The sequence below is a fragment of the Brachypodium distachyon genome, chromosome 3 (assembly GCF_000005505.3).
Source record: "Brachypodium distachyon strain Bd21 chromosome 3, Brachypodium_distachyon_v3.0, whole genome shotgun sequence".
Classification (NCBI taxonomy): Eukaryota; Viridiplantae; Streptophyta; class Magnoliopsida; order Poales; family Poaceae; genus Brachypodium; species Brachypodium distachyon.
Genome location: NC_016133.3, coordinates 13,907,852 through 13,934,934, shown reverse-complemented (window position 1 = coordinate 13,934,934; position 27,083 = coordinate 13,907,852). Strand labels below are relative to the sequence as shown.

General features: G+C 42.6%; 3 protein-coding genes, 1 long non-coding RNA gene and 1 other non-coding gene across 6 annotated transcripts; 3 read left to right on the top strand and 2 right to left on the bottom strand.

Annotated features, from left to right (window-relative positions):
* Positions 1-678: 678 nt before the first annotated feature.
* LOC100821522 (IST1-like protein) lies at positions 679-3,823 on the bottom strand. Its single transcript, XM_003573368.4, has 6 exons — positions 3,603-3,823; positions 3,344-3,476; positions 3,129-3,232; positions 2,149-2,320; positions 1,914-2,054; positions 679-1,837 (listed from the first exon to the last, which is right to left on the bottom strand). The coding sequence occupies exons 1-6, from the start codon at positions 3,674-3,676 to the stop codon at positions 914-916; spliced, it is 1,548 nt and encodes a 515-aa protein (XP_003573416.1). The 5' UTR covers positions 3,677-3,823; the 3' UTR covers positions 679-913.
* Positions 3,824-4,299: 476 nt separating this feature from the next.
* On the bottom strand, positions 4,300-17,181 carry LOC100833898 (DNA polymerase I A, chloroplastic). 2 transcript variants are annotated; one of them, XM_003571367.4, is made up of 12 exons: positions 16,672-17,177; positions 13,807-14,530; positions 13,171-13,368; positions 11,922-12,589; positions 10,251-10,665; positions 8,614-8,709; positions 7,444-7,536; positions 7,177-7,371; positions 6,488-6,580; positions 5,426-5,635; positions 5,246-5,335; positions 4,300-4,994 (listed from the first exon to the last, which is right to left on the bottom strand). In XM_003571367.4, exons 1-12 carry the CDS (start codon positions 16,806-16,808, stop codon positions 4,833-4,835), a joined length of 3,081 nt encoding a protein of 1,026 aa, XP_003571415.2. In that variant the 5' UTR covers positions 16,809-17,177; the 3' UTR covers positions 4,300-4,832. The 2 variants fall into 2 exon arrangements, with proteins under 2 accessions (XP_003571415.2, XP_024317545.1); XM_024461777.1 differs by lacking the exons at positions 4,300-4,994; positions 5,246-5,335 and adding an exon at positions 5,845-5,873 and having other exon boundaries at positions 5,494-5,635; positions 16,672-17,181.
* Positions 17,182-17,772: 591 nt separating this feature from the next.
* On the top strand, positions 17,773-17,844 carry TRNAW-CCA. Its single transcript has one exon. It is a non-coding gene; the product is annotated as a tRNA-Trp (tRNA).
* Positions 17,845-17,906: 62 nt separating this feature from the next.
* On the top strand, positions 17,907-21,707 carry LOC100821221 (phosphopantothenate--cysteine ligase 2). The gene is made up of 10 exons (XM_003573367.4): positions 17,907-18,129; positions 18,273-18,399; positions 18,474-18,518; positions 18,780-18,865; positions 19,061-19,113; positions 19,217-19,276; positions 19,630-19,731; positions 20,545-20,664; positions 20,908-21,175; positions 21,278-21,707. The coding sequence occupies exons 1-9, from the start codon at positions 17,988-17,990 to the stop codon at positions 21,151-21,153; spliced, it is 981 nt and encodes a 326-aa protein (XP_003573415.1). The 5' UTR covers positions 17,907-17,987; the 3' UTR covers positions 21,154-21,175; positions 21,278-21,707.
* A 787-nt stretch (positions 21,708-22,494) lies between these two features.
* On the top strand, positions 22,495-25,129 carry LOC112271762. Its single transcript, XR_002965121.1, has 2 exons — positions 22,495-24,294; positions 24,497-25,129. It is a non-coding gene; the product is annotated as an uncharacterized LOC112271762 (long non-coding RNA).
* The last annotated feature ends 1,954 nt before the right edge of the window (positions 25,130-27,083 follow it).

The window sequence follows — 27,083 nt, the reverse complement described above, 5'->3', positions numbered from 1 at the left end:
TCTTCCCGGATGGACCATTTGAGGTGAGATATTAGAAGAAACTGAACCATCATTCCATTTTCCAATGGATGATTCAGTCCCCTCTAATTCTCGCTTGGAACGGCGCATGCATTCCTAAATAAGTAGCTAGCCCAATGTGTTCACTCTGTTGGCTGTGGACGCCAGGTGATCGACCGAAGGTGAGATATTGGAGGAAAACAAGCTGATCAACGGACCACAATTGTCCATCTGTTGAACTAGTTTGTCTTCATCCAACTCTCACTTTCAGCGCCTGACAAGCACCTCAAAACTAGCTGGAGCTGTGAAGCTGTTGCCCTGAAACCTCCAGCCTCCAGGCATATTTATAGTCATCTTGTGAAGAAGATAGATGTCGCTCTTTAGAGTTCATGGATCTGTTTCTGTTACACCTGCATGCCCATGTGCTCTGTCCTGAATTCAGTTAAAAGAATGTCCTGAATTCAGTCAAAAAAGCTGAAGGGGACTTTGTACCATGTACTATGTAGCAGTTTAACTGTCACATGCAACTGGCCAGGTTTCAGTTTCACATTGTCATGATCTTCATTTTTCATAAAGAATGAACGTTCATACTGAAGTAGATGGCCAGACAGGCAGACAGTAGCTATAAATAAATCTTTGACTTCAGGAGACTTGTGGAAATTCAAGTTATGGTCAATTATGAGATGAACATGAACTAAAAATCCAGTATTATTTCCTGTAGAGGTTCGAGGAAGTTCGGAAATGGCATACAACAACCACACATTTACAATTTACAGACACAGGGCATTAACCTAGTAAATCTGCCGCAGCCTCCTTTTCATATCAACTCAGCATACACGTAATTTTCTGTGAAACAGACACATACTAGGGGAACAAACAAGGCAAGAAATAATTTGCAGACAACTAGTTTTCGCTCTCATGGTTTCGATGAGAACAGGTTGGGGTAGGAGAAATATGGATCGTCCTCTAACGATGGTGACCTCTGAGGCACATGAGAAGGTGTGTAACCCTCTATATCATTGGAAAAGGAGTCCTGATGATCAAATACTGGTTTCTGTGTCACCTCAGCTTGATGATGGGTTTCCTTTTGGGCCCCGTCACTATAGCTCTCATAAACCCGAGAATTCTTCTTTAGATCCGCAATGCGTAGCTGCGCAAGGTTTGCGGCAGCACGGGCTGCTGATGCAGCTCGCTCTGCTGATTCAGCAGCTGTCTGAGCAGCCGAAAGCACATCATCCAAATCAATATTTGCTCCACTCTCTTTATGAGAGACCGAGTGCACCTTTTCTGAATGTTCTGAGAACATGTTGAAATCAGGAAGTGTTTGGGGTGGGGTCACTTCATCAATTTTCCTTGTGAAAATTTCTTGCTCTGTTGGCTTCACTGGAGGAGATAGAGGACGTAACGGAATTGAATCATTTTTCTCCAGCGGAGAAGCAGCAGCAAATGGTGACGGAGAAGCAAAAGGAACATATTGCTTCTTTTCATTTGGCAAAGCTGGCATACTTGGCAGAACAAACGGTGAAGGAACTGGGGGTTCTTTACTTTTCAAATCATTATAGAACGCAGCATCAGCTGTTGGATTATCTTCCAAGTCAGGTGTGTTTGAGAATTCATGAGCAGCTGACTGGGAGCTTTGTACATGTGGGCCAATATCTGATGGAGCATCAGGAGCCGGGCGTACTGCTGCTTTTGGGACTTCTGGCAAATCCAGTGAGTCAAATTCGCAATCAGACTCGTACTCTTCATCAGGTTGATCCGCAGCAGTTGCAGATACTGTTTCCTCGTGCTTCTCCTTTGGAAGAGGAAGCGTGGAACCACTGAAGTAGGTTGGTCCATTCTAATGAAAAGAAACATGTTACCATGTGATATTCAAAATAATGAACTAGCCACAGTTTCAGCATGTAAGTATTTACCAATAGATCTTCATGTGGTTTAAGATATTCCGTCTCTGTGGCTGATGGATCCCAATCAATCTCATGCTCTTCAGCAATCTCCTTCAGAAGTTTCATCTTCACATCAACAGGAGGAGGACGGATAGAAAGTAGTTCAATTATCTGCAGGGGTATTGATTCCAGTTGTTTCAGCAACATTATAATTAATTATTAAATAACACAAATCAGTTAGTTTTTATGGAAGTTATCAAATGACCTGCCGGTTGACCCCACAATCTGGCATAAGCTCTGCAGCTGCAGCAACAAATTCTTTACCGTATTTAGTTGCAAACATCACTTGGACTTGCATCAGTTCAGGCAGATCTGCACACCTTGGAGCAGCAAAACAGATGCTGGATATTGCCTCTTTGAGATCTATAGGACATTCTCTGGAGAAGGCAAAGAAATCTCACAGGTCAGCCTCATATATTAGCTGCATGCCTATGGAACTGTAAAACTACCACATTTGAAAGGATAAACTTCACAACAAGATCCCAAAAATGTATTAGAAAGATCATTCAGTGGCATGCCCACATCCAGGGAATTCAGGCTAGGCAGGTGCAGACATAAAGAACTACATTACACACACATGAGTATGCAAACGGTACAAAACAGGGTTCTTGCTCGCTCTTGGGAAAACGAGGCAGCAATCTTATGCTTGAGGACATAGATCCTACTCGATGAGCATCTTTTCAAATTATACGTAACGAACTTGGTCTATAACAGCACAAAAAACTGCTGTGACCTATTATAGCGGCGAACTAACATTGACACATTTAAGTTACATTTTTGACAAAAGTAAGCACATAGACACACACCAAGAAAGCTATATTGTCAAGGTTTCATACTGTAACAATGTCATTCGTGACAACAATCATTACCAACTCCAAATGCAACTGAGCACTAACAACAGATTACAGGGACGCTGGGACTAAAGTGATTAACCTGACACATCAAATTGATCATACTAAAAAGCATCTCACAGGTTATCAGTTAACTAAATTGGTACTAGTCAGCTTAAGATAGCCACTGGAAATAAAAAACCCCAGGTAGGTAGTGCAGCTCCAGCACATTTCACTCGATTTTGACATGCCTATACGAGGTTGCAAGGCACTTTATGGACAAAAGTATTGCACAAACCAACGAACAGTAGTAGCATATACGGTTTACTGAATAAAGTCAGGAGAAGTAACACACTTTTGCGTCTCGATGATGGGCAGGCGAACAGCAACAAGCTCGCAGAAGAGCTCGAGGATCTCCTGCGCCGCCATCATGTTCTCCTCCCGGATGATGTGCTCCACCTGCAGCCGCAAACACAAACGCAGAGAACACGGAATTAAGCCAAAGCCCCCCAAAATCAGAAGTACCCTAAGCCAAAATCCCTTGGAAGTTGGAACGGAACCCGCACGCACCCTGATCCTGGCGGTGGCCTCCTGTCCTGCCTCGAGTAGCTTGGCGATGTCCCGCCGCATCTGGCGCAGCTGCAGCTCCCGCCGGTTCCGCAGCAGCTTGATCCGCGGGATCGACAGCTTCAGCAGCGTCTTGCTGGTCGTAGTTCGCGGCCGCATCAACAAAAAAACGAACCGAATCAGCACCAAACCCCAAACCCCAAAAGGAGGAACAACCCAAATTCACCGACAAACCAAAGGAGGACCCTCAAACCCGCCGTACCACTTGGCGCCGCGGAACGCTCCGCCGGCGCCGGCGCCGCCGCCCTTGCCGAAGAACGCGTCCAGCATCGACATGGCGGTGGATGGATCGGTCAAGCAAGTGGTTGCTGCTTAGCCGGGGTGAGGGATTTCCGATCTAAATAGCGACGGCGAGAGGGAAGAAGAAGAGACGATGAAGGTGAGGTGGAGCCGCGTCCGTGTCCGTGTGTGAGCGCGGCCGCGGCGACGGCCGGTGTTGTGTTGTGTAGCCCCCACCTGCTCCACTGCGGGGGAGGAGGGATCTGAGCCGTTGGATTCGGACACGTGGACGGCGGACGAGGTGGGATTAGGGATCGGTGATGTGCTGGCGTACAATTAGTTGTTAATAAGATATTTTTTTTGCTTGGCTTTGCTTCGCTCCAAAGGAAGCCGAAATTCCATCCTGGGTTCGGGAGATCGGACGGCCAGGATTGAGAGATAACGCGTACGGAGGGTTGTTACTTCCGAAGGCAAAATGCCATAGTACATCCAACAAAACGCGGTCTGGATAAATAGCTAGCTGATCACACCAAGTAATGATCAAACTTCAGTATAGTTTCAATGAATCGATCTCGTAGATTTTTACAAACATGTTGTCAAAAAGTCATGATCAAACTTGCATATTGGGGTGTTCCTATGTTCAAAATATCATCAGCGATTCACGAAAGGCGGGAGTATTATAGAGTGAACCACAAACCTTGCGATAAGTAAGCAAAGGGGGGTTAACAATTGCTTCTGACAAATTGTGTTATCCCTCCACCAACATATGCACGGTTTAAACAACGGCAATGATGTTAGAGCCTTACTGGAACAGAACAGGTCACTAAAGTAATTAACCTCAGCTCAGCAGGTCTGAATATCTTATGAACAAAACAGCATGCTTCCCTGAAGATTAATCATCTGAGGACTGAACAGATCCTACTGGGACTCTCAAGGAGTCTAAAGACCAATCCATTCTACTGCATGTGCTAGACTACTAGTTTACAACACACAGCTCCTCCCTGGAGCCTTGGTCCTCCCCTCGTCATCACGCTGCTTTTACAGCTTCTGGCTGGATGACCCTGAAGATGCAGTCTGTACAACTCAGCACGCTCGGATCTGGGGTATTTGATCCGACCAACAGGGTCTTGATTGTGTAGATGGCATCTTATTTAGTTGTACACAAACATGTGCATCTGCCCAAGTATAGGAGAGAAGAATGACCACACAGTTACTATTTGGCGGCATACCAACTCTTTACACACTTGGCGTCGACAGCCAGTTCAACCTTCAGGATGTTGGTTCCATAGAAAGGCTTGGACATACACTCTACCACGATGGCACGGGCCGTTTCGGCAGATTCTGTAGGCCCTTCCAATATCACTTCGTCGTGCACCTGAGAAATGCCGACACAGAATTTTAAATCAACGTGTAAGAACGCCTTGGGGATCAGAATGTAAAATTTTGGAAGGAACGAAAGTAGTACAACTACTAGCATAAGATGGAAAATAATTGCTCATTCCTTCTTTTAAGAATGAAACCATGGAACGGGGCTCCATCCTCCTGTGCCTTTCTTAGTACAACTACTAACATGACTACTTAACGTTATTCACAGAAGAGAAATCCATAAGCCATCTTGTAATAAACCTGTAATAGTAGTCTCCAACCAAGCTCCTTAAGGCGCACATTTCTTTCTATCTCAAGCATCGCACACATGGCAACATCTGCTGCACTACCCTGTGGATTGGATATAGAACATTGAAGATTTTTCAAACAGAGAAACAAGTTGTACATCACATCTGTTGGGCCATGATAAGTAGCAAGTACCTGCACCGGTGCATTTATAGCAGCACGCTCAACACCTTTTTTACTAGAACCTGCATGGGTCATGTTAGGAAAATGTCGTGATCGTCCGAGCAACGTGTAGACTTCGCATTTTTCACGTACAAGCTCTTTCTGCCTCTTTTGCCAAGCTGAAACTTCTTTTCGATCTCTGTACCAGAGTTTGAGTGTATCCCTTGCCTCGTCCACAGTCACCTGGTAAGATGATAAGCTATAAATCTGAACTGATTGTATTGTAGTACTATTTTTCAAGATTTACAGATTTGTGAAACTGTACTTGGTTACCAAGTGACATTCCTCTAGCATGCTAGTGTTGTCAATAAATAGAGCTAATTTGACATGCATGTTATGATTCAGCAAAAACAAACAAAGTGCAACGAAACAATCTCAACGGTAGGACACACCTGTGCATCCGCAGTCTGGCCCTGACGACCTGGCTCAAAAGCCCGATTGATAAAAAGGTATTTTTAGAAGAAAAATATTAGGTATAATAGATCATTCTATACCCTGAAATGATTAATTTAATAATTTTAAATGCAAAAAGGTGTTTTTTCGAGGCTTGGCATTTTGAAAGCCCAGGCCAGGGTATGCCCAGGTATAGTAGGGCCTATTCACCAACTGCTGCCTTTATGAATATGAGTTGCTGTACACAAGATACACCTCATGCATCATTTTTCGGACCCGATTTCCATCCTGGATCATACTTTCTTTGATGACAATCACCAAACAAACACCTATGGAACAAAAGTACTGATCCTGAGGATCTTTTAAAAAGGCATGTTTCAACTCAGGCCCACGTGGACGATGGAGGTCGAAGGAGAATACATCTTAGGTGCAAGAGGAAGGGGGGAGTTGAGAAAGTGCAACACTCATAGCTGATGTACATACATACAATAAGAATAATGTTCAGCTGCATATGTTTGGGTCAAGTGTGGAAGAAAATGATCAATTAATGATCAAGTTGCTTCGCAAATATACTTGGTCAGCTTGTTGACACACTTACCTTAGTTAGTTCAAAATGCAGATGTAGACAATAACAGTTCATACCTTCCAATCGTCAGATAGCCCCTTGGCTGTCTTTCCATATGCAATGGAGAAATTAAGCATTTTAGCTTTCCTTCTCTCCGCACCAAAAGCATCCTAAAATCAAAAGAAAGACATCAAATTTAGTTTCCAATACTCAACACAATTCTACAGAGCAAAATGCATCTAGCAATCCAAAACTGTAACTAAAGAAGATACGTACTCAAAACATTTGAAAAAATTGCAACTTCTCTGTGTAAGTACAAAAAAGCAAGGCCATGATATGTAATAAGTGTCAAAAAGGGCATCCGCACAAAATAAAAATAAAAGGAGAATCTCTGTTACGACTTAGGTTGGCTACTGGAGATGTGAGGTCAAAAATATTAAGTGAAAAACTGTGTTTGAAGCACAAAAACAATGAAAATATGGCACGCTTGGTACACAAGTAGGGCTATCCAGCAAATTTTGTGGAACAACAGCATTCTTCGAATGCCATAACATTCACAACTTTACAGATCTAAAAGGTACACAAGAATGTACTCCTCAACCATTTAGACAAACATTTTGATCTAGCGAACTGCTAAGGATCTAACAGCATCAAAGTGCAACCAACAAACACGACAGAGTAATATACTTAAATAGTTCAAATGAAATCAAGCATAACTTTACGTGATATGCTGCTGTCAAAATATTAGTGGCACTGGCTCAAATACCTTCAACAATGGCACCGGAGGCTTCTCTTGACCTGGCTGAGGATGCCATTCAAGAAGCACTTTCTTTTCATGAACAGCATCACGAATATGCTCGTACATATTCATGGCTGTTCTAGAATGGAAGTCGCCACCAGCCTTGAAAGCATCCAGCATACTTTTACAGTTAGTAAGATGGGCTAAGATCCTCAGCTCCAGCTACATAAAAAATGTACCCTTCATCAGTGTGATGGCAATCCCAAAAGAGAAACGAAGAGGCATTTAGCATACCTGGCCATAATCAGCAACAACAAGAGAGTTTCCTGGAGCTGCAACAAAAGCTTGTCGGATCTTATATCGATCCTTTTCAAGAGCAGGTTGATTCTGCAAGGGAGATTATTCTGGTAGTGAGTTTAACAATAATGTTGACGATTCAAATAAGATACTTCTTCAAGTTATAATTTAACACCATACACTAAATAAGTTATAACTTAATATAACACCATTTACTACACATCTGAACTATTCAGTAACTGTTATAACTGACGGACCTGTCATCTTCTGAACTAACGTCAATTAGCAAGGACCCAAATACTCATGATTATGACAGAGTTATCAATTATTCTGAAATGGTAGGCAGCTCATTAATAGAATGAGGATTTCAATCATGCAGCCTGAGATTAACTGCATAAAATGAATAAATCATTTTATTTATAATGCAGCTGGTGAATGTTCAAGTTTGAATGTACCATCAGCTCACGTGCTTTATGAAATTTACAGCATATGCATCTCAGTCCCTTAGTTTTTTTTAACGCAACTTAGTCCCTAAGTTTATATAGTAGTTCAGGGAGAACATGCATATACATAACACATCCATGTTGGATAAACAGTAGCTTTTATTATCCTCTGAAGCACACTGGTTAACCTAAATCAGCAGTGCTTATTTTCATATTTTTTCTTCTTGCTTAAACTTATACCAAGTACTCCCTCCTTCCCAATGCCCAAGCTGCTCCGTCACAATCTACTCCGTAGATTTTTAAAAATTTCGCATAATAACCGGCGTATTAGCGCTAATCAAGGCCCAAGCTGCTCCGTCACAATCTACTCCGTAGCCCCTGGCTTCGATTCTCACGTGGCCTGCACTGGCCCTTTCATGCCTAGGCGCGTGGACGCAGAAGACTCGTCGCTCGCTCGCGGGCGCGCAGAAGCCGGCGGGTTTTGACCACGCGAAATCAATGACTAGTTCCTCAGTTCACCCGCGCCAGCCCCTCTTGGTATTCGGGAAAAATCTAAAACGACGAGTAAATTGGGAAGGAGGGAGTACAAACCACTTGTTTGTTTTAAACCACTTGTATATTGACACAGCTTGTGCTTGATAACAACTGGGAAGTGAGCTGCCACTCTTTTTTCTGCGAGACGCTGGTTTAAACCTACCAACATATAAATGCAAAAGATGCATACCTGCAAATTCGGTGTTCGTGCTGACAAGCGCCCTGTTTCAGTATTGATATTCAGCGAACAGTGAATGCGCCCTTCCTTGCAAGATATATGATCTTCCTACCATGGAGAAATAGTGTTAAGACCAACAATACATCCATGTCGTACACACAAATGTAATGTATATGGTTGAGTTGTATCACTGAGAAATCAAACTACCTACTCAGTGATACCCATGACAACGCCAACCGTATAGTCAACGTTGTTTGCTAATCAAGCTGAACAAATTAAGTAGGTGAGCACTAATTTAATTACTAGATCAAATTTTGGTATCAAGAATTGTGGCTGCGAGGCAGCCAGCCATATAAAAGGGCAATTCAACAGCTTAACCGGGAAAGATGGGCAGACATGTGTATGTGGTCCTGGAATAAGTGATAAAAAGAATTTAGCAAGATGCCTTAAGGATCAAACAGTACAAGATTGCATAGGCTTGTCCTCACTCGTGAGGTCCAAGGAGGGGTTGCTCCTAGCCAAGAGATGGAACCAACACCAAATGATATCTAACAGACATTCAGAACACCACCATGATGGATTTGGATTGGCACAATCGTATTGCCTGTTGAGTCCTGATTGCATTGCATGCAGATTGGTTACTATATTCAAGTCTACATGAGTTAGTATATTTGCTAAGGGGTGTTTGTTTCGGTTAGTTCGGATTGCATTCAAGTCAGGTAGGGGTTCAGTTGAGTTGTATGAGTGTTGCCTGCCAGTTTGCCACATAAAAGGCAGAGATTTTGGTCATGTGAAGGGATTAGTTTTTGCATGCGTAATCAGAAAAGGTAGAAAACAGCCAAGTGGGGGGCAACCATGTCATGTCTGTGTTTTTTCAGCGAACAATTTACTAGTGGCGCGATTCTGCCAGTGCTAATCTTCTCATCGTTACACCTATGTGCTGATCTAAGGGGATCATTATCTCTTCTCGTGTATCAAACTATCAATCGTGCACGGGTGGAGACTGTTGTTGGAGGCTGTGTGTAGGAACAAACGGATAAAGTTGTTGATCAAGTGTGTGTGCAATGAAAGATCAGGCCACTGTTTCCTCGGCAGAAATAATCACCAGGACACTCTCCTTGCTATGTGACCCATGTTCTTTGCCGCTACAGGGCCACATGCACACGTGACCCACATAGTGAGGGTTGATGCTCTGATCCCATTAGTAATGCCCTGTGGCACAAATAAGCTAACGGCCCAGTTCGCCATAGGGGCAGACACATATTCTTAGCATCCACTTACTCTTCTGCCCTTTCTTCGTGTAAAAGGATTAACCCTAAAGTAGTAAAGTGCTATATCCAGGGATAACAACGCTTATTATATGCAAGTGAAACTCTAGTTAAACTAGTAATGTGGTACTAAAGGTGGGGTGCTACATGCCTACATTATCAACGCCCATGCCTCCTCTATAAAACCCCGAAATATCCTGTGATGATTGATGAGCAAATTGCCAGTTTGCCACATGATGGTTCACAGAGGGCCAGGTAAAAAACATTTGAGCTGAGCATACCACACAGTTTGATTTGCATTATAATGCATGCTAGATGTTCATGTGCCGTCTTAAGGTAGAAACAACGGCTCCTCTACATAAGTAAGATCAGCTGGCTAACCTGCAAGGGAACAATGAAGCTGGATATCAACTTAGCAATAGAGCGTGTTTCAAATAGAGCTGCAATGGCATGGCATGCTTCCTTGCCCTTCTTTCCTCCACCAAACACTTCATATGCAGTTCCATACAGTGATACCTCTTCTACATCCTGATCGGGAAGTTCTGAACCATTGCTATATTCATCATGCTCTTGGTCATCATCTGTTCTGTAAATTTGATCCGTGGGTATCTTACCAGGCCAAGTTTTCAATGTATCCAAGCTGACTGAAGATGAGAATGTAACTTCCGGATTTTCAACAATACCACAAAGTTTAATTGTGCGGAACTTTGAAGTCCTCTTGCCCTCTGGAGCTACACTTTGATCATTTGGCACTCTAAATGTTTTACTTTGTGGCAAGGTCTCACCAGGTGTATCTCTGCCACAAAGATTAGGGAAGTTAACACTTCTAAGAATCATACACAAGCAACGGCGACTGGCAAGCAAGTATAAAGGCAAAGAAGGATTCAGTTTACTCTTAACTTTTACTCCTATAAAAGTGCTAATTGGTGGCGGTGTCTCACATTCAGACCACACCACTGTTGATTTCGCACAAACAAGATGAGAATGGATAATAGTATGATTTGAGACAAAAATGATGGTACAACATTCTTTAAACATGTATGGATCCATGTTGAAGAATGGGGGGGGGGGGGGGGGGGGTGTCAGATTAACCCACATAAATTCTGAAAACAACTTTATATTTATTACTACCTCCTTTTCACAAAGGTTGGCTTATTTTGTTTCGTGAAGACAAGGCTTTGACCAATGAAAATTCTATTGATATGTATTTTTTCATACATGAAATTTATATCAATGGATGCGTCTTTAAAAGTTCTTGCTAATGATCATGGTTTCGTATCATATAACTTGCATATTAATAGAGTAATTCTTGGTCAAAGGCTTGTCTTAACGAAACCAAATACGCCAACCTTTGTGAAAAGGAGGGAGTAATATTTGTAAGAACAAAAATATGAAACCACACAGGTTTTCAAGACAATGAACCCACAGGTATTTTGCTAGTACACGAAATGACTAGCAGGCCCAAAAGGCAAAGGAATGATCCAGTTTCCCTCCCCCTCTCGTTGATATGAAGAACAACAAATCTTAGAATAAAGAAGTCCAATTTTACTTCACTATAAAACTGATTCCTAATGAAGGATCCCACCACTAAAATTATAACCATCAGATCAAACTCCATTAAAATATTAACTATTGTTTCTCAAATACTTAAGAGATTAGAGATGTTTTGATTAGATGCATCTTAGTTGCAAGGATACAGGTTATCGAGCCGTTCAAATAGTTCCATGAAAAGACATCCTTTAGGGATGACACTACTTAGTCTAGGATCGCACCAAGTGTGTGCGATAATAACAGTTAACATCAAATCTATACTATGTGTCATGCTTTTTTTTATGGAAATATTAATAGCCTGTGTCACACTGTGCATACAAATTGCAAATAGTTATGTGTGTTCATGCAGACCAGTAGACCAGCACCAGAACATTAGTAACATTGTTTCATTACGATCCTAAACGAACTATAAAAATATCATAGCGCAGAGTATATGGAAATCCAGAAGATCTACGATGTTGAAACTTTAAAGATAAGATAAACAGAATATGGCAGCAATACCTGTTCTCTCTGCCAGCAAAGAAAAGCTGTAGGATTTGTGCATCACTATTTATATTCATGTACTTGGCATCTGGGCAATATTTGGATGCCCATTTCCTAAACTTATCAGCAGCCAAATTCCGTTCAGCAACAGCAATTTTCTCAATCTCTGAAAGGTAACCACGGTCAACCAGCATTCCCTCTCTTTCCATCTTCACAAGAAGGGCACCAAAGGGACGCAAATACTCTTCATAGAAATCGTACATCGTTCCTCTAGGACAACCATCAAAAATCCATTCTTTTGCTTCAAGCTTGCTTTTCAAGCTTTCATAAAGCTTCAGTGTATTCATTGAATCCCGTGATGAATAGCAAATCCACATATTTCTGTCTTCCCTTTGCAACTTTTCAACCGGTTCAACATTTACGATTTTCCCTTCGGCTCCGTCCTTTCTAATCTTTTTCTTACCAAAGATTGTTTTCTTTGATGCTTTCCCAATTTCACTTAAATCTTTTGGAACATCAGTCATGACTCTATGATCATTTGAAAGTCCTTCAAGTGAATATCCACCGTCAGTTTTCCTGTTAGAATTCCAAAGGCGTGCAAGATGCCTTGTATCAGCATGAAACCCATCAACCTTGATTCTACAGTTCTCAATGACATGGCTATCAAAACTATAGTTATGCCAAACCTATATGATAAAGAGAAACACTGATGATCACTTGAAGCAATTCAAGAAAAAACAAAGTGTACAATAGTTGATACGTCATGAACTCATGACAAGTCTGTAATATGCAGTTCTTTCTGTATTCACATTCCACTATAGCAGCTTCTGGACCACAATGGGCATCTTAGCAGCAAACTTGATCAATCAGGCTAGAATAGAACAGATAAAGGCATCATACCACAAGCAACAAGAAAAGGGTATGCACCTAAGGTAGTACATTGACATTATCATTATGGTGTTATATGCCTTGTTTGTCGGTTATTTTTACATGTAATCAGGTCTTATTTTGCTCAGTAATTTTGTCGTGTTGAATTGCCGAGCAACATGTGAAATGCACAAGTATAAACTTAGTTCAGTGCAACTAGTTTATGTCAAGAGTAATCCACAACGATATACAGACAGTGACACTGGAAGTTAAAACATTCCAAAAAGAAGTAACAGAACAACAGAAGGAATGTTACACCCCGTGTTTCATTCAACACATAAAAGGGGAAATTATAGCCAGCACTTTACTGCACGATAGATAAGAAGGAATAAAATTGGACCTTCTTGATAGATGGGTCCTCAAAGAAGGGAGCAAATTCCATCAAGACATCCCTTTGACCATCTAGCACATCCACCCAAATGCATGTTTTGCCATTTCCAAAATCAGCCTGTGAACCAGAATTTTCTGAATAGATGCTAAAGCATATTACTTCTCCATGGTCAACTGGTGTCTCTTCTTTGACATCAATATTTGTTACCTGCAAAAAATTGCACCATCCTAAATTAGAACAGCTTTAGGAGCTTAGTACGCATCATGCAATTAAATTCCAGGTACTTGTCACCATAGCTGCTATCCCAGCAGTAACTTGTGAGCGTACTCCTGCAACTAAGAGAATACAATTCTACTTATTTCATCGTTCATGACTTTGGCAGTGGTTTGATCTGTTCATCGTGGATGATAATAAACTCATAGCACATGAACAAGAACCTAACAGAAAAACCGTTGCATGAGTCCACAAAGAACAGGTGAGGACCTTAGATCCGAAATCAACTTCTCAGGATGACTACGAAGAGAGAATAAAACGGATGTAACGCATGGAAACCTCATTGTAACGAGACATTACTCCGGGTAGGGATGGACAGCATAATCATTCTAGAGAAAGGGAAATAATTCAAACAGGGGTTTTGTTAAATACCTCTGTGCCGCATGCATGAACAAAGTTTTTGTACTTTGTAGTAAGCAATTGTACAACATTCTTAGCTGACTCAATACTGTCAACAACCAAAACTTTGTCATAGATGCCCGCAAGAGCCTTCCGTGCACTTTTAGGCTCGTTGGTCAAGAATATATTAGCTGGGATCGATGGTGCCACCTTTTCAGCAATGAGTCTGTCCTCATTTTCATCGCGAACATTAGCCTTGTCATCAAATCCCAAAGTTGCTTCTGTATTAGAGATAGTAGGCAGAGGAGCCTCCATGGATGAACAATCATGCAAAGAAATATCCCCCTTAGAGCTACTAGGTATGCACAATGTTTTGATGTCAGCATTAACAACACTCATCACAGTTGACACAGCATGGGCAGACTGATTTGTCATACTACTCTTAGCCAAACCTGTATCGGCATGTCTATCTACAATTGACTTAGATGGCAATGTTTCTCTTATATCGTACAGGTAAGGACAGTCTGGACTACTGTGATCTTCCAATGGTTGACGATTTGAGTTTCCAGCCCTTAGATCAGTGGCTCCATTATACACGTTATTTCTTACATTGTTGGTTCTTCTGAGGTAAAATATCCTCCTGCTCTCTTTCACCCATTCTTGTTCGTTACTTTGCATGTTTAAGTTGGCAAAAAATCCAAGAATGGTATCACCTCTTTCTTTAATTCCCATGCCTGAACTATTAGAATAGTCTCGCCTGTCAGCCAGAACCATTTCCAGAATTAGATTTACAAGAAACAATGCGTGTAAAATTCTTAACTATGAAAACAAGGCAAAAAGCGATAATTACAAGTTTTACTACTAGTTCCAATTGAAGTGAGGTACGCTGGCCACTGGGACGTTTTGGCTGACCATAGGTACTAACGTGCATATTGTTATGGGGGAAGAAATCATACATGGCGACAAAAGATGAGAGTGTGGCCCTGCCTAATCTCTACTACTTATAAAGGCACCAACTTGTTCTTTCTAAAGTTCACCCAACTAAACGCACACGGACTGCTAATAGTCCCACAATCAGACCCACTAAACACAAATTAGTTGTTAATCGTGTGCGCTTAAGAATTAAGCATCGAGACTGAATTCCACCGGCAGGAGAATCTTTTCAGCCTCGACCTCATCTCTATCTTCCCTCGATCGATCAATTCCTCCTGGACCGCCGCGCCCAGAACCTCCTTCCCAGGCCGCCGCCCATCCGCATTTCCCCCACGGCCGCGCCCCTGAAGCCGAACTCATCTAGAAAAAAATTCCGACCGCTGCCCTCTCGCGCCCGCTGCCTCCCGCACCTGCCCCAGCCACGCACCTCCTCTGGCGCCGCCGCTGACTCCCGCGCCCACCGCAGCCCCGCACGCATCTACCAAAGAGACGCGCTTCGGCTTGGCTTCATCCAGAAGGAAACGGGGAAGAGAGAGAACAGCGGGGTGGCTTGATGGCAAGGAGGCGGCTTCAGTGCAAGGCGTGCTACAGGCCGCGACGACATTTGTGGCTTTGGGCAACAGACGCGCAGACAGAGAGAGAGAGAGAGAGAGGAAAGAGGCAGCTGACGAGCAAGGCCAAGCAGGGGCTTGGGCTGGGAGCGAGAGGAGAAAGGTGCTGGGGCGCTGGGTAGATGGGAAGGTTAAAACCATTGCTTTCGCTTATTATACTAACCCATTTTGATATCTTGCAAAAAATATTTGATGGTCCAAACAAACTCAGAATTTGATAAAACTTTGATGGATGGTTTATAAAGGTGTTTTCCACCTACAGAATAAATTTCAAAAAAATTGGAGCAAGTTTGAAATCCTGGAAATCATTAGGATTCAAATTTGGTTTAAATTAAAAGGGCAGTAAACTAATTCCGATTGACGTGAAACTTTGCATGGACTCATCTTATATATGTGAGGTTGTACTAACAGTTTTGGGTCAAAAGGACAAATATGAAAATGGGTTGTTTTACAGAGATTTGAAATAGGGTTCAACGATTGATCATGGAAGTTTTTAATTTGATGCAAAAAATATTAATCCATGAGATGATGACATGAGTGCATGCTTAACCTTAATTATTCATAATAAAACTTAAGTACTACTCCCTCCGATCCTAAATTGTTGACGAAATATTACATGTATCTAGACGCATTTTAAGAATAGATACATCTATATTTGGGCATATTTGAGTCAAGAATTTAGGATCAGAGGGAGTATTTATTATTCTTAATTAATATTTGGGTCATTACACCTAGGCAAGCAGATCAAAGTCGGGTGCTGCTCTCGGCTGCATGAGTACAGACATATCAGTGACTCATTTGCACCGCTATGGGTGTGAGCTACGAGCAACAAGGACTCAAGCTGCCGTTTGCTCTGGTAATTATTCTCCCCAATTGTTATCCATGTCAAAATTTGGTTGATCATTTGATCATATAGTTGTTAGCATTTTGGCTTAATAATATAGATGCAAAACTGTAAAAAGACAAGTCATCAAATAAAAAAGAGTTAGAATTCAAGTTGTGACGTATTGTGGAGCGTGCGTTGCACGCGCAAGCTCACTAGTATAACAGGTGTGTTAATCACCGCAGCCTCGAACAAGTTGACAACACTATACGTTTGCATCCAACACACGACATAGACTCGCCAGTCACACATCCACCTACCCACTAATCAAACATGCCCCTATATGCCATCAACAGCACGCCACACTCAATTTCACAGCGCAATTAAGCAATACCAATCAGACTCATCTTCCACATTCTATTTCCTCCCTCTATTGAAAGGACCATCACAACAACCAACCAACGGGTAACGGCGACAGGCAGCCAACCGACGCAAGTGAAAAATATCATAACCCGGCGACAGGGCAGCTACCTTCGTGGACCGGGGAAGGCAGGAGGAACCGGCCAGCGGCGGCGGGATAGGTTCGGAGAGAGCCACGGCGGCGACGAGCACGGGCACCGCGGCCGGAGGTGCGCCGGCCACGGCCCCGGCCCCGCCGCCGCCGCCATGGAGCCCACGAATCGCCTCAGCTTGGAACCAGCTCGTCTCCCTCCTCCTGCTCTTCGTAGTACACTGCAGGCGGCTCCGCAACCGAAGCCGCAGGGCGCCGTCGTCGGTGGCCGGTCCGCGCGAGGCGAGAGGGGGCGGGGAGCGGAGGAGGCGAAGAGAGGGTTTGGCCGTCTTGGGGACAAGCAGAACGAACGAGGGTTTAAGCGGCTGAAGGACTCCGTGTCTCTGCTTCGTTGGATCGATTACGAAGAACGCGTCTCTACTGATAGAGGCGTCTTTCTATCTAGTGAAGGCGCATTCTGGAGTTTGAAAGGACAAAGGGGCATCAAAAGTTGTTGCGAATTGTATTTGGCTTGGTGAGCTTGGGCAGTCTAAAAAAACAATAATGCAGTCAATGAAGACAAAAGAATAAGTCAGAACCGGTAAGATTAAAAATGAAAATGGCGTGAAAATTTTCAGCTGATCTGAGTGAAGGCAGAGATGCAAACAGAATCTTCAAATTACATTCTGAGCAGTAAAATAAACTAACAAGTCAATTAAACAGTACGATGTCATGTTTTATCCTGCTTGTATCTCTAAGTGTGTATATAGAGACGAAAACAAAATCCCAATTTCGCTAACATCACCTGTGTTCTTCGCCCTACACCGAGCTATGGTTTGGCACGTTTCATGCAACAAATTGTTTTCCGACTTTGAGAAAGACGAGTAAGTGTATGTTTGGTTCATGTCCAGTATTGCCCAACCAAATCTAGGCAAAAGTTGGCGACCCAAAATTTTGAGCCCGCACTTGACAAAAAAATACAAGAATATGCGAGAAGGGTCGGTGGATACTCATTGGCAATCAATATTTTGGCTACACAGAAAAAAAAACAAATTTTCATGTATTTTGGCACAGAACCAAACATGTATCAGCTCTAGTGTGATACGTGTTATTAAACTTGATCTGTAGGTTCAAGCAGCACCGGATCCGTGGCGCAATGGTAGCGCGTCTGACTCCAGATCAGAAGGTTGCGTGTTCGATTCACGTCGGGTTCAATACCCCCGATCCTAATCCGGTTCACTTTTTTCAATTTTTTTTATTCTCCGTCCCTAGATTCGCATTACGTCACTTCCGTCACTCTCTTCCCGGTCTCTCTCAAAGGAGATCGGAGCAGGAACGCGGCCAAGCAAAAGCCGCCATGGATCCAGTCCCAACCAGCGCGGAGCCGCCCCGGAGCTCCGAGGACGAGGCGGCGGCCTTCTTCCGCGCGGCCCCGCCCCTCCGCGACCGCGACGCCGTCGCCGCCAGCCTCGACGCCTTCGTCGCCCGCCACTCCGCCGGCAAGTTCGCCCGCCCCAATCCCCGAATTTGGATTCCCCGACCTCTGTGAATCTCCATCCCGCTCAGTTCATCACGGAACCATCAAAAATTTCGGCTCGATTCTGGTGCGCGTATTGATGGCCCGATTGTGTACGCGCTGCAGGGACCGGAGGAGGGCCTGTCGGGGTGGTCTGCGTCACCTCGGGCGGAACCACGGTGCCCCTGGAGCAGCGCTGCGTGCGCTACATCGACAATTTCAGCTCCGGCCAGCGAGGGGCCGCGTCCACCGAGTATGTGCCGCGGCAGCTTCTTCCTCTTGCTTCTCTGCTTTGCTGTCTAACCTGCAACTGTTGGCGCAATGCAGGTATTTTCTCAAGGCTGGCTACGCCGTCATCTTCATCCATCGTCGGTGAGTCTTTCTAGTTTCTACCTCAAAATTCTCTTGGTGAAGCCAAGGTAGTTGAGGACTCAGGCAGTGATTTCCATTACGCCATTGAGGTTTGCCATGTACTACTCCAGAACAGATTCGCTTAGAACAATTGTTTTTTGGCAGCCGCTTAGAACAGATTCTTGGCGTAGTTAGTTGCAAGTTCTTGTTTGGGTTATGAATGACAGTGAAGGTGTTAGGACTTGAGACTTGAGAGTGACACCGGTTGGCTCATCTTTTCAGTGGGAGCAAGCAGCCTTACTGTAGATTCCTTCCGGAAGATTCATTCCTTGATGTTTTTGAGCTCGGTGAAGGATCAGAAATCCAAGGTCTGGGAATATTTGGCAGTCCTGAATTATCTATGCCACGCAAACTGTGCATGTTTTTATGTTATTTTCTTTCTTTCTTCTTTCCATTTTGTTTCATTGTTCAAACCTTTTCACTTGAATATTTTGCAGTAGTTTAAGTAAATGACTCTGTATCCTGCTTTGGAAATCTGTGCTCATTTGAGCTACTTATCTCAGTCCCAGAATCTCATACCACGGTGGTCAAGACAGCAATTAGCAGTTATCGCAAGGTATATGTAAGATCTAAAATTTGTAATTCACTTTCTCTTCCGATGCATTAGGTACAAGTCAGATTGATATGGCATATGATCAGTGGCTTGTTCTCTTGAGCAGGCAATTGATGAAGGCCTACTTCTGAAACTTCCTTTCACTACGATTTTTGAGTATCTTCAGGTATTGCACTCTTATTTCCTACCAGCACATGTTGCCACATTTAATGTTTTGCACGCGCGCACCTATTATTACATTTTGTACACTGCTGGATTAGAGGTATATGTGTCCTTTGAGGTTCCTTATTAATTCATAACAGATTAGCTCCAGTACCTTACCAGGATTAAAGAATTTTGTATGATGCAAACTGTCTTAGAATAACCTTGTGATTGTGTTATACTGATGCAGAATGTACTCTGTATTTGTTAGCAGACTTCTTCAAATTTATACAATGTAAGCTTAGCTACAGGTGCATGATATCTTAACCTTGTGAATGCTGTTATACTGATGTAGAATCTACTCTGTATTGCCAACAGTTACTCCAACTGGTATCTACTGCTATGAATTGCTTGGGACACCACGGAATGTTTTATTTTGCTGCAGCAGTTTCAGACTTCTACGTTCCGTGGGAGAGCATGGTAAGCTCTATCTTGAGATATCGTCTTCGCGTGCTCATTATTTGAACAAAACCAATAGTTGGTGCATACCAGATGATCACGCTGCTAGGTTTCTATGTTGGCACTGTCACCGCACATGGTTTTATATTTATGCCTTTAATTCAATCGAGTGAATGTCAGAACAAGTCACTTGGTCCAAGAAACCAAACCTGTTAATCGAAGAAATCATTTGAAAAGGCTGCTGAAACTGTGTTGCTTACTGTTTATTGTCCTCATTGAGCCGTCACGTTACCTAATCATCCTTTGAGGGATCAGTGCTTCTCACACGTGCATCGTGTTAGGCTTGTGTCATGACTTGCACAACTTGCACAACTTGAAATCAGGGAAATATAAAGATAATATCTTTTCCTCTGGTACCACCGTTCTTCCAGTTTTCCTTGGAACTCCCTCAACCCCAAGCACATATGCACTCAACCAACTAGTAGTTGCAGCATCAGGGCACACAAGACCTGTGGTGGCATTGCACTAGTTTTTGGTGTCTGATACTTGTTGAATATGAAAGCACAACTTCATAGAACTTTTGTTATATATACATAATGGTCTTTTGCTATTTCGGTTTTGTAGCTTTTTTCTAGCTTTCTCTTCTCTTTGTTGTTTGGCTTTGGTTTTATTTGCATTCTGTTTCTGTAGTTTGAAAGCCATTTTGCCTTCTTGGCGCTTCTTCTAATGAAAATGATGCGCACCTTGATTTTGGTTCGAAGAAAATATCATAATGGTTAGCCATCATTACAATGTTTCATTTCAAATTCCTCCCTGGCACAAATGTTACCGCAGGCTAAACATAAGATCGAGTCAGCAGGTGGACCTTTGAACATGCAACTCAGTCAAGTTCCTAAGATGCTTTTCATCCTCAGAAAACATTGGGCTCCTAAAGCATTTTGTGTATCCTTCAAGGTTAGTTACTTTGCTCTATCCTTCTCCACAGTTCTAACGGAAGCCAGTGATTTTCAAGCCCTTTCGTGCTTTGAAGAAAAGTAACACATCTTTTTTTTTCTCAAACAAGTAACCCATCTTTTTTTTCTGAAAAGGAGGACATCCCCCGGTCTCAAGTAACCCATCTTATTATTTATTTAATATGTGTAACCTTCCTATTGTCTGGATCCACTGGACTATTCATGATATTCCTGCAAACTGCAGCTCGAGACGGATCCAGATATCCTTCTGCATAAGGCAGAGATGGCTTTGAGAAAGTATGGCATGAATGTCGTGGTGGCGAATGAGCTAGCAAACTACAAAGATGTAGTTGTCATGGTCACAAGCAGTGGGAGGAAAACTGTGAGAAGGCAGAGCAAGGAAGACGACATAGAAGAGCAGCTCATTGATCTCCTGGTAAAGATGCATTCGGATAACATTACCCAGTCCCATTCAGACCAAGAAACATGAGCTGTTGAACTTAATGAGAAAGGCAAGTATCTACTACTAGAGTCTATTGGTATCTCATCCGCGCCTAAATTTATATAAGTTGCATAGCGCTAGTAAAGCCTGATCCTATCTTTGTTTTTTGCAGGGTGTTTGTGATGTTCGTTAGACAGCTATCCGATAGCCATGATACATGTGATCAATAAGTAGGCAATGTGATGGAGTAAGGCTGGGATGGATGTTGAACATCATATTGTAAAATGGTAATACAAGATATACTGTCTACTCTACTCCATAGACTGCAATTAGCTTGACATTGCTGCTTATGTAGCGAGGCACATGCCTTTTAATCCGCTGTATGTTCCTCTGAATAGAAGAGGAAGACATGTGCTTGTTTGCACCAGAAACACCACATTCTGCACCATATTCTGAAGGTGGATTCGGTGCAGATAATAAAATCCTTGATTTGTTGATACACGCTGCAAATTTGTGGGATCAACTGGGATTTGTTGAATTGTTGACTCTAAGAAATGTTTCCCTTTATAATCAATGTATTATCTCGTGTGAACTATCGCTATTGAAAGGCGTCATCTTTAGCATTCTGATGTTTCGAAATCTAGTGACCATTGAATTTCGTAATTCTTGACATTTTATGTCTGTATTCCGATGTCTGCATGCATTCTGAGGTTCCTTGACCCGCTATAGCTGTCTAGCACGACAAAGTTCTCGTAAAATTCACGATCTTTTTTGGAACATGGTGCCCTTGTGTTAATTATCGGAAATACATGCAAGTCATGAAAATCTTACGAAAAAGATTATACACATAAGATAAATAGTAGAACCCTATCCACCCAAAAAAATTAGAAGCATTTTGGAGCTTTGAAAAAAAGTCACAAAAAAATACTTGGGACATGTACAATCGGGTGATGTGAGTTTTCTCTTGATAGTGCCATATAAGAATATAAGATGATAATTGATGGTGTGTAAATGAATGAAACGTATAAAAAAACATGTCTTTGCTTTACGGTATGACACGAGCTGTGCAAAAGATATTAGTTTGGTGTGTTCATTCCTCAGGTTTTATTCGATGGTCCACTTGAATAAGTTTGCACTGAGTGTCATCCAATAACAAAGCGAGCGAGGAGCAACATCTGCAACAGGCCGGAAAACGAGGGTGACTCCCGGAGTCGCGCCGCTCGCTGCGGCACCATGGCTTCGCCGCCGGCTCTCCCTCTCCCATCCAACATTCGCCTTCCTCAGCGGAGCACGCGGCGGCCGCATTCACCCCGGCGAGCCCCACCCGCGCGGGCTCTCTTCCGCCCCGCGGTCGAGCTTTCCTGATCCGTCCAGAGGTTAGCGGGCGATTTCTGTCATTCTCTTTGCGTATAGTTCCCGTCGACGAGGTACGCTCCGGCGCAGCAGCAGCAAAAGCTCCGTGCAGTGCAGATTGTGGCGGAATATCCAATCATTTCAAAGAAATTGCGCCTCTGCTCTGCGGCGAAAAATAATTTTGTTTTCGCAGCAATAGCACGAAACAGTACTAGAGGTTTCTTCAGGAACGAAACAGTACTAGAGGTTTCTTCAGGAATTTTTTGCTCGACTGGCCTCCTCGCGGACGTTTTTGTCAGAAATAGCCCCATCCTGAACGAAATGGCAAAAATGGCTTGGCGGAAAGCCCATAAAGCGACACGTGGCGTTTCCGCCAATGGCATTGGTGGAAGGGCGCGCGAAAGAGATTTTCGACACACAGAGTCAAATGCACAAACACTGCGCGAACTGCTACAGTACGTGCTATAGTGCATTCCGCCATGCCATTGGCCGAAAGGCCACGTGTCGCTTTTTGTGCTTTCCGTCAGGCTAGTTTTGTCAATAGTTTTTGAAGAGGGCCATTTTTAACAAAAGCGTTAGCCAGGGGTCCACTGCCACAAAATTCGTTTCTTCAGTACTTGCGACCCCACAATTCTAGAACTGTCGTCAGCTATTACAAGCCTGCAAAGATTGACCAGTCTATATGTTCCTAGCCACACTAGATTTCCGGATGGAATGGTTGGTAACATGCAAAGCTTGGAAGATTTAGAGACATTTGGCGTCTACTTCTATGAACAAGAGAAGCCATTACAAGAATTGAGCCAGCTAAACAAGCTGTGGAGGCTGCAGGTACTACTGGGTAGATTTGAATTGTGGGAAGGAACAGCCCAAATTGAGGGCCTTCACAGTGCCTGGGAACATTGATATCTTCATGCAGTCTTCGTCGCCTACATATCCACAAGTACGAATATCTTAGCGTGACAACTTATTTTCCACTGTCACTGGAGTCGTGGTGCCCGACTACTGCTTGCCGTCTCCAGGAGTTACACGTCACATACTGTTATATCGACAAGGTTCCAGATTGAATGAACTTGCTCCCAAATCTTAGGGAATTAGAACTCTATATTGTCACTGTGGCACCGGAAGATGTTAGGATCCTTGGAGCAATACCCACTTTGCTTTTCCTGAAACTAAAGACTTTCTATGGCACCGATGGAAGGATTCTCATTTGTGGTTCTCATTTGTGGTTTCAGTCGTTTGAAATATTCCTACCTGGAACTCCTTTACTGTGGGACCTCGCTGGATTTTGAAGAAGGATCAATGCCAAGGCTCGAGCACCTCCATCTTGAGTTCTGTGTGCATGAGATGGAGTGCCTGAATGGTTCTTCAAGTTTTGGTATCCATCACCTCTCTGCCCTCCTCAAGGTTGATGTCTGCATTTTTTGCAACTTTGGCAATAGCGACAATCCGATGGCAGGTTTGGAAAATTGCTTTGGCAAATATATGGGAAGCCTTATCGAAACTGCCATCAAGACACTTCCCAACAGTTCCCCGCTCCTTATACCAGATGGAAATGTAGCATTCGGAAATGTGGACTGTGAACATTACACAAACATTTTAAGTTCTCTGCCAGAATCGCAAGCATTGGTTACTTAAGTTCATCCTTCTAGTTTGCCCCTACTACTGTATTTCTTTGTTCCATCCCACAAATTCTTGTCCGAGCATGTAATTACTTAAAAGAAATTCAAACAGATCGAGACGGACTATGGGGAGGATGGAGGGGGAGGTGCAGGAGCAAGCCACTGGCACATGCGAGGAAATCACGGGCTTATGTGGTCATTTGGTTATACAAAAAGTGTAAGCTCCCTGCAGAATTGCTGGCACTGGTTACTTCAGTTCATCCTCTTGGTTTGCGACTCATATTGTATTTGTTTTCGCACCACAGAAATTCTTGACCGGTCATTTAGTTAGTTAAATAACTCTGAACCTGTCATCATTGTTTGGGCTTGTTTTATTCTACTTATGGTGTTTGAGAATTTCTGTGTGGTATTTCAAACAGGGCAACATGGACGAAAAGGAAGGAGAGGGGAGGAAGATGCCAATGGTAAAGAAGAGAAAGAAGAAGAGGACAAAGAAGAACAAGAAAGTGATGTACGATGACAATGACAAATGCACACCGCTGGTTACTACTCAAGATGGCAGACTAGGAGGCTGTGATGAAGGACAGACCGACTAAGTTTTTTCGAAGACAACTGGAATTGATGCTCTGTTGATGTTGCTAGAGTTCCTGTTCAGTCTTCTTCCTCTATAATTAGGTGGACCTGATGTTGAGTCTTTCATGTTGTTGAGATCGTTTGCTGTCAAGGTGCCTGCTGGTTGTACTGTAGTGTTCAGATTGCTGTCATTTTCATATTCTTCTCTATTTTGGTTGCTGCATTTTGGGATGCTAACGCAGCTGAGTTGTTCTTGCCTTGCTGTAACTGTTTGCGGGCAGATTTTGTTTCAGTTATGAATGTCAGTGTATGAAGTAGTGAGGACACCAGCTTTGCAGTGGAAGCAAACAGCCTTACTGTAGTTTTTTTTGCTCCCAGAATAGTTGCAACTTATTTTTCCAAGGTACTGAATAATCAGAGATTCACGGTTTAAAGATTGTAATCCTGAAGTATCAAACTAATGCAGACTGAACTCAATCCATCTGTAATATCCCTGATTTCCTTAAATCAGAATGACTTCAGTGTCATGTTCTGACGCATTGCCGCCACAAGCAAATTCACATGTTTCTGTGATCAGTGCCATGTTCTTCTAATTTCAGGTAAATTCTGAAGACCTGGTGCTGAAACTTCCTTTGATCGTTTCACCACTATATTTGAGTGCCTCAGGTATTACACAGCATATCCATTTCCTCGGATCAATCATTGCTACATTTGGACTTTGCAAGTTGTCGTTCAATTCAGATTTTGCACATTTTGTTATTCTTGCACATGGCACATCTATTGTTTGAAGGAATACATTCTGCAACCTGTCGGATTAGAGGTATTTTATACGTTCTCAAATTGCTTGTCTCTAATTCCTGTGTATCATGCATGTCCCAAAACTGTTAGATATCATTTGTTAGCAGCTCACCATGTACTGTTATTGGATATAATGAAGGTTAGATAAAGGTGCCTGTTGTTCTTTGTGCATAGTTTTTGTGAACGAGTGTGACACGGTGCAGCAATAGCGAGCAGCTGAAGGATGAAAAAAATTTCACAATTAAACAAATATAGTTTTACTACCAAATCTAGAAATGATACTATTCTGCTGGTACTTAGATTCGTCAGTTTAGCTGATTGAGCTGAATTACTCACTCCAGGCGTGCCTTTGTTAATTCGGTGACCCATGTGCTAATCACATGCGTAGCATTGAGCGGCTGAAAGATTCTTCACTGCTTCCTAAAGCACATAAAACTATCTCAAATTGCCTTACTTTTTGAAGTGACGTGCTGTATTTTGTCTAAATAGCAATACTGTATTTTTGTCTCCTCTAGATCTATGCCAATAAAATTTTGTTTTCACTATCTTTTGCACATGATGGCCATATGGATTATCAAATTAACAAATTCAAGGCGTGTCAATCTGAATGAGTAATCCACTTTGATCGGCAAAACTTACAAATGTGTGTGCTAAAAATATGTTTCCTTTACCTTTTGTACTAATATCATACGTACACTTTTGTTGGAAAAAACATCTGTTTTGGAATTATTTTGGTCCTATCCGTGCTTTTGTAGCAATGTTTGATTTCTGCACTAATGCACTGTAGGGTTACAACCTATGTTAAATAAATTTCTGCTGATCTGTACGCATGTACTACATATTATCTATATTTATTTAATTGTCATATTTCAGGTTATAGTAGTGGTATGCTAATCCTACGTCAAGTCAATGATGACGTGTCTATGTAGTTACTAGCAAAATTACGCTTCAAGCTCCTTAGTAGTTTCTTATTTGCGAAAAAGTCCCATGTACTACTGTTTTGTTATTGTAATGAGAGAAAAATTGGCCACATGACACTGTTATTTTACGGCCTTTGCCGAAACATACTGCCGGATTGCGTCTTTGCCCAGTACCATTACAATTTCGTGATCATTTGATACAACACATCGCTTGGATTAAAACAGAAAGTTTGACTTTTTCCACGACAAATTACCATCTTACCTCCTGATATTTTCCTAACTCACTTCTTTCTTTTCTTCCGAAACATATTTTTGTAATCAAATAATGTTCAAAGTTGGCACATACATACTTCTTTTTGGTTCAATATTTCAATTTGAGAAAACAAATGTTCAAAATCATCCTCCGAAGCACAAAAGGTCATCCGAAAAAAAAAAGTCAAACTTTCTGTTCTGGGTCAGACGATGTGTTGTTGCAAATGACCACGAAATTGTAATGGTACTGGGCAAAGACATAATCCAACGGTGTTTTTCAGCAAAGGCCGTAAAATAACGGTGTCTTGTGGCCAATTTTCCCTTTTGTTATTGTAACGGGAGTAAGCTGAGTAGCTGACGCATTCATTTGCAGTTGTCAACTAGGGGAAGGTCCCGGCTAGACAAAGTTAAACAAAACAGATTAGTTAGGAGGTTGATAAAGAAAAAGAGTTGTCTTGATCTC